This window comes from Mus caroli, chromosome 16, assembly GCF_900094665.2.
Source record: "Mus caroli chromosome 16, CAROLI_EIJ_v1.1, whole genome shotgun sequence".
In the NCBI taxonomy this organism is placed as follows: domain Eukaryota; kingdom Metazoa; phylum Chordata; class Mammalia; order Rodentia; family Muridae; genus Mus; species Mus caroli.
This window is the reverse complement of record NC_034585.1, coordinates 18,067,661-18,078,054: the sequence shown is the minus strand read 5'-3', so window position 1 is coordinate 18,078,054 and position 10,394 is coordinate 18,067,661. Positions and strand designations below refer to the sequence as shown.

General features: G+C 42.0%; 1 protein-coding gene across 1 annotated transcript; it reads right to left on the bottom strand.

Annotated features, from left to right (window-relative positions):
• Positions 1-1,156: 1,156 nt before the first annotated feature.
• On the bottom strand, positions 1,157-2,358 carry LOC110311192 (transmembrane epididymal protein 1A-like). Its single transcript, XM_021184435.1, has one exon. The coding sequence runs from the start codon at positions 2,288-2,290 to the stop codon at positions 1,406-1,408; it is 885 nt and encodes a 294-aa protein (XP_021040094.1). The 5' UTR covers positions 2,291-2,358; the 3' UTR covers positions 1,157-1,405.
• Positions 2,359-10,394: the final 8,036 nt, after the last annotated feature.

Below are 10,394 nucleotides of genomic sequence, written 5' to 3'. Positions count from 1 at the left end.
TCCAGCACAAAGCTAATGCAACTTGGAGAACAATTTCTAGAGAAAAGGATTTAAATCTTCACTTGTGTGGATATTGTGTGATATATAAACTATCAATGATAATATGAACACTGTCCCCAGGGTCAGGAGCACAGTATAACACAAGGAGACTCAAAGCTTAAGTTTCTTAGTCATAGGGAGAAGCAGGTTCTGGCTCTGGGATTTTTCAGTAGGAAAGAGCTTCTGCTTGGATTGGTTCCTGCCCTGCTGAGAAGAGAAGGCTTGGGGTGTAGGAGCCAGAGGCCTGGATCCTGTTTCAGGAGGATGGGCACCTCTGTAAGATTCAAACATGGCCAGTGTGGACTGCTAGAGCCCTGGCTCCCCTCTTTGATGGTCTCCAGAGACCCTGGTCCATGCTCTGCATATCAGTGCTTCTTTTCAGATGCCTATGGCATTTTAAAATGACTGCTTTGTCTGCTGCCTGCTAATCTCTGTGCTTCAAGAAGCTTTCTCTGATCGGAGAAGCAAATTCCTGGCTGTATAGGGAAGATAAATGCAGTGGCTTCATGGGTCTGCTTCTCCCAGCTATCCTTTCTCCACATGTCTGACAATCACCCCCTCCCATCCTACCACATCTGTAAACATCCAGATGTTTGGTGTCTGCATCTCATTTGAAGACATCCATAAATATTATCAATATCCATCCCACTTCATGGCATTCTTCCCAGACTCCACTTTCCTCATGTAAGGGCCATGCTTTTCTTCAGTTTCTCCCCAGAAGCATTCATACAGGATACAATGCACATAATAGATTTTCTGAAGGAGTTGGAACAAATTGTTTTGTATCACAGCAAAAAACAAAGCGGTACAAATTATTTGCCTGCTTTTTTTATTTTTAGGGCTAGTGAACCCAGGTTCCCAGGCACCCGGGGCACACACTACTTGTGTCCTTGTGTCCTCAGGCTTGTAGCCAGGGCTTCTACAGAATGAGTATCTCACGAGCCCTAAAATTACCTCTTAATCACCTTATTACACCCACCTTTGAGAACTCCACCCAGGACTCTTTGCTCTCCTGAACGGAACCCTTGGTAAACCACCTCCTTTTTCTCCTCCCTACTTTCGCAGTAGTCAGAAGTACACTGACTCAGTTTAAGTTTATTTCTTTCTTTCTTTTTAAATTTTTTAATAAGAAAATTTACCAAAAGCCATCATAGGAAAGCACAATTTTGTTCTTTCCAATGAATGACCAGAAACCGTACAGATAAGGAACCAGATGGGAGACTGACCTGGATGGAACGAAGTGATAAGTAAGGAGTTATCCTCGGAGCTACAAGGTTTATTTGAGGATAAGGAAGCTAGATCCTGGGATGGAGAATTGTGCTGTGGACTCCAAGATGTGCATGCACACTCGAGATGGCTCCTGTTCCTACACACCTCCATCCTGTGCCATAGCTTCTGCATTGAGCTTTTCTAATTCTTCACCACTGGATTCCATAGGACACTGCTGGTACCTAGCCCCAAGAGTCTTTGTCCAGGAAGAACAGTGACGGTGCCAGAGACTGCAGAGGCCATAGATGGTAATCAGCAAGGTAACCCCTAAGACCAGGTGCCAGCAGAAGAAAATGGTTACAAACGCCAGGTCCGTAGGGTTGTCTGCCCTCCAGGGCTGTCCAGTGAAAGGTATATACATCTCACAGATCTGCAACATCCAGGTGCTTAACACCAGTCCCATCCAGCTCTTGAGGACCCAGAGTGGGGCATTGTCAGGGACCCAGATCTCCACAGTGAGAATCAGAGCAAGCAAGAAGGCAGGCAACACAAACAGAAGATGCACTCGGATCTCCAAGACGCTTTTGTTTTCAATATGGGATATCATCAGCAGTGCCACCACATAGAAAGTCAGGGCTTCAGCTGCGCGCTCCAGCTTCACACTCCAAGGTGCCCGTTGTGCCTGACTCACAATGTCTACTATGCCACTGAGAATAAAGAACCCAAACATGGTTACATGCTGCCAGTTGTCCTTGAAAACAAACAGCCGCTGAGGGTCCTTCCAGTCTATGATCTTCAGACGGTTGACCCCTAGGGGGTAGTAGTATTCACAAATAATGCCAAAAGCAGGGATAACCACCTTTACCACTGCTTCATAGGATAACTGCGAAACCAGCCCGAGACCCAGCAGCTTCCTTGGGAGCAAGGGGTGCTTGAGCAGCGTCTGTTTCCGGAGTAGGGCCAAGGACATTAGCGACGAATAATAGATTGAATACATGAGGAGGCCAAGTCCTGGCAACAGGTGTCCTTCAAAGGTTCCCATGGCTCTTCTGTGTGCTGAGTCGGAGAAGAGCAGAGCCAGTGATGAGATAGATAGACCTTCACCGACTCTCCTCAGAAGCCTCACAAGAGATTCCTGGGGCCTGCAGGAACAACCCGGTGCTGCCACCCACATGTAAGAAAGATCTGCGACACTCCCAGGGTGGGACCTCTAAGTAATGAGGTTTTTAGTCATCTCAGAGTGTTCCTGTCTGAGGCTTATTGGTACTGAGATTTCAGCTTTTCTACCATGTGGCAGGGACTACAGGCTCGACCTTTCAGTAAGCCTCATGCCCAGCCCATCATGGACAGGGAAGAGGGAGGAGAAACAAAATGCCTTGGCAGAGGAACTGTGGGCTGATTACTACTGACTTGGTGCCAAGCATGACATATTTCTCTCATTTAAATATTAATTATTAAATGTTTAAACCTAATTAAAATTTAAATAAAATTAAATCTTGTTATATATTAAACTTTAAATGTTTCTCTCATTTAAATTCTTCAACAGGGGAAATGTAGAAACGGCTCAGTGTTAAGAGATTTTTCAACTCTTACAGAGGATCTCAGTTTGGTCCCTAGCACCTACCTGGGCAGTTTACTACTCCCTGTAACTTCAGCTCCAGGGTATCTGTTGTAGTAAATATTTAATCTCAATCAGACATTTCTACCTCACCTATGACCATTCAGTTCCCAGATAAAAGACACAAAATCTTTATTATATTTATTATATTCATAATAAGTCTTAATGAGCACTAGAGCTGGGCAGATATCAACCCTCTATGACTCTTTTGTCTAATTCCCTGCCAATAACCCTGAGATATGACATGCCAGGTTCTGCCTGGGCTGCCCTTACTCTGACTGGCCAGCCCTGGGGGTCCATTCTCATGACCCCTTACCCCATGGTATCCTCTCTCTCCAACTTCTCCCTCTTCCTTTCATGTGGTCCTACCTCTGACCACCAAGCCCAGAAACCAAAACCCTACCAGCCTTCCTTCTACCCAGCTGTACGCTAGGCTGTCTGCATCTGTATTTGACCAATAGTTTTAAATTTAGGAACAAGGTTACATAGCTTCATTTGGTATACATGATATCCTTGTTCCTAGGAGCAACCAGACATTGTACTTAGCATTACAATACATAGCAAAAGACCAAACATCCTCAATTACCCCTTTTTTGTAAATAGAAAAGGTCCTTCTTTTCTAATATTAAACAAATAAGTTAGGAACAATTATAAAATAATTATGAAAATTATTATGTAAGAGCTAAATTCAAAATGTCCAGTCTGCTTGAATTTGGGAACTTAGAATAAAGTATTTTATTATCTATCCTATCCTGGTGAGTTCAGAGTTCTGTATCTAAATCAACTTCTCTCCTAACTTGCATTAACTTAAATATATCTTCCGAGACCTACAATAACTTCCTAAATGGTAAACAACTTAAGTTTCACTGAAAGACTATAATTATTTAGTCCTCAACCCCACCAGAGACCTCAGAAGGAATAAATATGCAGGAAGGACAGGGACACAGTTCCAAAAATGATAAAAATGGCAGAGCCAGCTGACTGCCTGGACAGCCCCAATGTCACCTCTATAACACTGAGCCTCCATCTTCAGCCTCTGGCCCTGATAGCTGACAACTGTCTGTGATTCAGGAATCATGAAGGCCTTGCTTCATAATGTTTTGGCAGAGCTTGGCAATCAACTTCCCTGCATCCATTTGTCCCTTCGGGACAGATATGTCTGTAGTTGCAGAAAGGGTATTTTCTTGGCCTGGTGGTTAGTTTGCCACAATTGAAGCAACTCCATATGGTTATTGATGCGCATAATCTTTGAAGTGGAGTGGGGGTATGGTCAGGATCAGACCTGTTTCATAATCAAAAAAACTTTTAATGATGAAATAATTTTAAATGCCATATTTTATGGATCTTTGAGGATTCTTAAAGACCAACTATATATCTATCACATATCTGATTGTCAAATATTGTTTATTCTTAGCTATTTACTATCTCAATAACCTTGAATACATTTTATTATAATCAACTAAACTACTATCTTCTATGACCATGAGTTTGACTGAGTATGGATTTGCAGTACTTAATTATCCTAAACAGCTTGGAATAGCAGCTATTAAAAAGGACTGTGTTGGGCTGGTGAGATGTCTCAGCAGTTAAGAGCACCGACTGCTCCTCCAAAGGTTCTGAGTTCAAATTCCAGCAACCACATGGTGGCTCACAACCATCTGTAACAAAAATCTGATGCCCTCTTCTGGAGTGTCTGAAGTCAGCTACAGTGTACACTCATATAATAAGTAAATAAATCTTTAAAAAAAAAAAGATGCTTACATAATTTTTTTAAAAAGGACTGGGTTAAACCTTATATTTGAAATGAGTTGCATAGGCATAATATCTATACAAGAGTTGAAACATACATATATTATGTTGTAGCAAAATTAATTTTAAAGTGTGTATCAATATACAAAGACTTACACCAATGAAAACCTTAAACCTGTACCAATATACAAAATTCTTTATTGATGTAACAAAACATACCATGAATTTTGCAATCAAAATATAATTGTGTCTACCATTGTAAGACTATGGCTATAAAAAGGGTTCTGGTGTGGTTTGGTTTGGTTTGTTGGTTTAGTTTGGTTTGATTTAGTTTGGTTTAAGAGTAATTTCAAAAATCTACCCTTATTTGTCTAATACTTCTATATCCTTCCCCTTTTCTGTTCAACCCACTTTCCCTAACCTAAAGAAGAAAGTGTAGCCACCAGCGGCCACAGGATCCTGGATTCCTGAAAGGAAAGCTGGGGATGGATGAGAAGGATCTTGAGAGAAATCACTAGTCAAGACAAACTTCTCTGATCAAGGCTCAAGGTTTTAATTCTAGGGTCTGATTTTTAAAGGGGGGAACCAATCCCCCACTGTGCCAGGATCTCCTTGCTTTGTCAGGATCTCCTCAGGAAAGCAAGCTCACTCAGCAGGAAGTGGCTTCTTGCAGGAAGTTGCAGATGTGGCAGGACAATAGACTGCACCTAGGTCAGAAGACTCCACCATAGGTGGGCTAGCTGACTGTGGCAACCAAGGTCTGATTCAGCCCTCTCAAGCTTGGGAAAGGGCACAAGAAAGTAAGATAGAGAAAATGAAACAGAGAAGAAATCCCTGAACCTGACCTCTGACAACCTATCTATAACTTATAAAATGAAATAACCATCCACCCCAATGTAAGGGACTGGGAAGATGCTCTTCTTTTTATTGCTTCCTGCTGCATCGAGGCAAAGAATTCCTTTAGGGGGCCCAAGAAAATTAGAAAAAGGGTTAGTCTTAAGAAAGCTAGCTGTAGCTTTTGTTGTCCAGTCTCTATATACTGAGAAAGAACAAGCTTAAATGCAGTCCTGACTGTAACAGTCTGAAAGGCTGGACCAAGTGTTCTAGCTGTTCTGAAGGTGTCCTGGAAGCAAGTCTTCAGAGGAAACAGTTTGGATGCAGCTGAGATAGAATCAGGTAAGAAGCTGGAACAGTGAATCTCACCATCTCACCATCTCAGCATCCCTGAGGGTAAATCTCGTCAGAACTGTGTCATGACCTTCCATTCTGCAATGTACAAACCTTACAAGCAATGCATAGCTCTATAGAGACATTTGTATGGAATGTGCACAGATCAATTAAAATCAATTTGAGCAGCTGAAAAACAACTGTCTTTCTTCAGAGGTTAGTTTGATCATATAATGAAACTGCAATATAAATCTCCATTCATGCCATGTGAAAGGATGGTATGTGATGATGAATGTGAGAATTTTGTAGCAAACAATATTTATTGGCTATACAAAGACATTTTATGCCTCAGCCAGTCTCAGAGCTGTTCTCAAGCGCCAGGATCGGCACATACACTCTTTGTCTTGCTGATCTTGGCAATCTCCCTCTTTTTGTCTGTAGCCAAAATCTTCAGGGGCTCTACTGTGGTAAAATGTCATTTTCAACAATTTAGATGACAGATGTAGCTTTTCTATTCCTGTTTAAAGAAATGTAAAAATCTCCCCAACACATTTCCTTTCCTCCATTTTGGAATAAGGACTTCTGTAGGCTGATCTAACTCAGCAGTCCTTTCTAAAATCCAGTGAATCTTAGTAGTTGTGCTTCTTAAGTCTCATTGACTTAAGAAATTTAAAGTCAACAAAAGACATTTTAAACCATCTTTGCGAGCTATCATACCCCGCTTCTGCTCTATGAGCCTTTCCTTTAAAGTTCTATTAGGTCTTTTTATAATGACTTGGCCTGTAGGACTCTAAGCTCTTTCCACAATAGGCTTCATGCCATAATGTCCATACAATTGTTGCCTTTTAATGGACATATACACTTGAACATCATCAGTTTTAATCTGTAAAGGCTTCTCCAAGATAGCCATCATCTCTAATAAATGTGCAATCTCGGAATCCCCCCACCTCAGAACTCAAGGCAGAAGTCCACTGGACCTCTGAACATGTATCAGTCGTATCATATATCAACAAGTGTACACATCTCAGTTCTGCAAACTATAAAATGCAACACACAACCCATTGTATGACATTGCTTTAAGTTAGCATCAATAAGCAGAATTTGGATCCTGCTTCAGTATATTCTATCTCTATTGGCTCCCATTCTAATTTCTCAAGACCCTGTGGAACCTTCCTGTCTGGACCTACATTTTTAATGCTATTGTGTTGGGAGCTACTAAGACAACTCTTTATCTCTGAATTGGGCCTCTCCCCCCGAAAAGAAAAGGGGGTCAAAAGCAGGCCACCGACACATTGATTCCGAGAGCAACCACGGGAAGTTCCAGCCCTAAGTCTTAGCCTATGTCCTGACCACACCCTGATACCACCAAGTTCCTGCTTCCGCACGTAGCTGCCAAAAGAAAGAATTTCTATTGTCCCCCCCTCCTACTGATAAGTACTTCTCCTTTTGCTTGTATTGCCCCACCCCTCCCGCTGATAAGTATCTGTACTTCCCCTTTTGCTTGTGCATTTAAGCCTTGGGCCTTTCTCAATACATTTGCGGCTTTGATGCAATTCAGAACGGTTCCGTGTCGTTATTCCCACAAGGCCCTCGTCTCTCTCTACCCCCCCCATTTGGTTATTAGGAGAAGGTCCCCTCGAGACCCTCGAATAACTGGACCTGCTGGACGGGTCACTATTGTAAGTTCCAGATTGGATTCCACGGAGGGTTTCTTATTTTTATTTAAAGATTCTTTCTGTTTTATGGTCTCTAATCTAGTATCTAATTTTTCAGTCTCTTCTTTATCCAAGTCTGTCTTATTCTGATCTCTCCCAAACATGGCATACAAAACTGTAATCATTGAAAAAAAAACACTCATTTACAGGCTGGTAAGCAAAGCATGATCATATTGAATCTAGATGCAGTGTGTCATTGTGCTTCCCTCCCAAATATAGAAAACATTTTTTTCTTTTTAATTTCAAAACTTCTCTCTTAAGACTTTATTTTTCTTGTGTTTAAATTAAATATTTTTTTCTATATTTTTATACCTTATTTTTCTTCTTTTTTATTGTTCTTTAAACTCAATACCTTATCAGTTTAGATTCTTGGGACATTTTAATTGATACCTGGTGCATTAATCCCTGGCTAGGCCTCTCCAAACTGCCATGTTTATATGGTGCTTTAGGCCTTCGCCCACAGGCATCCACCAGTAGTCTCTGGTCCATGTGCCCTGCCATGCTTGGTTGGGCTGGTGGCTCTCACCTGACACAAGGCTGGAGACTCAGTGGGCTCAAATTAGGCTGCTTTTTTTTGCACCTGCCTCAGCTCTAGCTATTCTTTCACCCAAGCAGAGAGCTGGCTTTCCAGAGCAACATAAAGCTCTTGGGAGAACCACAGCCTACGTCTCTCGAGCAGTTCCAGAAGTGAAAAACTTTCCCAGGCCCCAACTAACTGTAGCTGCAAAGCACTTCATAACGTCTCGTAGCAGCAGTGTTTTCTGGGAGTGTTGTGACTCTACCTGGTATACCTATAATCTAACCTTAGGTTGTAAGTAAGTTCCTGCCTCACGTTGGTTCACTAATACGTGGTAAAACCAATTTAAGATCATCTCTGACAAGCTTACAAAGCAATGAGACTCAGACTATGATTATTTTATTTGGCTTTGTCAATTACTTGGTGTAACCCCTAGTCTACTTTTCTAACTGCTGGCCTGGCTACCCTCGCAGTGGTGGACTCCAGATACTTGCTATTTCTCCTGACCATGTGCTCATGGTACATCTCCTCTTCTGGAGCCTTCTCTTCTCTCCTCCTTCTCTCCTCTCTCCCACACTCAACCAGCTAACTAAAAAACCCTCCTAACCTAATCCCTCCAGTAATCGGCTGTAGCCATTTTTATTTAACCATGTTTATTTATAATAGTTTTAAATTAAGGAACAAAGTTTGCATTACAAAACCTGGTAAATGTGAGAACTAGGTCTTAGAGCAAGACCCTCCCAGTACAGAATTTAGCATTACAATACATAACAAAATACCAAACCTCAACCATGTCTGATACACTCTTCTCTTCTTGGGCACTCACACCCAGGTACACACACACACACACACACACACACCACGCATACAGAGTTTAATCCTCATACAACTTTATGACAAGGGACACTGTGAAACCAATTTTATAGGTGAAACTGAGGTTCAGACAGGACAGACACAGAACAGCACATATAGCAACCAATGGAGTAGGTCAGAGCATGGACCCAGGTCTTCATAAGACTACTGTCCTTACAAAGTCCAACATTTGTTCACAGCAAAATAACTAGAATTCAGCTCCATCATATGCAGAACACAGGACTATGCACAAGTTGTTTTGGTCTCAATTTTGGTGGTGGTGGTGGTAGTGGTGGTGGTAATGGTTTTTCGAGACAGGGTTTCTCTATGTAGACAATGTCTATCATGGAACTCACCTTGTAGACCAGGGTGGCATTGAACTCAGAGACATTCCTTCCTCTTACTCCTGACTCCTGGGATTAAAGTTTGCATCACCATTCCTGCTAGTCTCTTTGTAAACCAGGCTGGCCTCAAATTCACAGAGATTTGTCTGCCTCTGCATCTCTAGTGTTGGGGTTCAAGGTGTGAGCTACCACTGCCCAGCTGATATTAGTGATTTTTAATAGGCTACTATATGTAATAAACACTTGATAGGTGGTAGTAATTATTAATTTACTTATGTTTTTATTTAAATGTTATTTTCTGAGAGTTTCATACATGAACATTGTTTTCATATTATTTCTTCCCCATTATTTCTCACCCCTCTCCTACTCCTACTGTGTCCTCTTCCTCTTCCTTCTAAAATTATTATTGTTACACCCAGACACACATCTAGAAAAGAGTATAGGAGGACATAGGTGCTATGGAAGGGAAAATGAAAATGGGAGGGGAGGGAGAAATAATGATGCTTGAAAATGCCTTCCAGAAGGCTGGAGAGATGGCTCAGTAGTTATGAAAGAACCTAGTGGGAAACTCCCACTCAACTCCCGATTTGGCATGCACCCAAGAATCACGAACAAACAGACCGTCTTGATGTAAATACACAAGGTAGTTTAATGGCGGAGCTCCGGTTCGAAATGTATCTCAGGCAGGAGACAGTGGAGTTGACCATTTGGAAGCTAGGGGTTTTTATAGAAAAGGGGCTGGGGCTGGGGCAGGGGGAGGAATTGGCGCGATTCACATGATTGGTTCATTTAAACATCAGCAGGGAGGAATTGGTGCAGTTTCACATGATTGGTCCATTTAAACATCAGCAGACTGTTAACATTTAACTTAGGTCAGAAGGGCAATAGGGAGGCGCCGGGCCAGTCCAGACATGTCATTCTCTTATCTTTATGGCCAAGCAGCCTCAGGAATGTCTTAATGATGGGCCTGCCTGGCATGTCATGGCCTGTTCTGCTATATTCTCAGCCCCAGGTTTCAAAGCTCACAAACAACTCTTTGGGCTATTTGACATAAATTACATGAATCACAGGTCTCAAGTTTTATTTTCTTTCAGTTAAGAGTACTGACTGCTCTTCCAGGGATCCTGAGTTCAATTTCCAGCAACCACATGGTAGCTCACAACCATCTGTAATGGGATCCGATG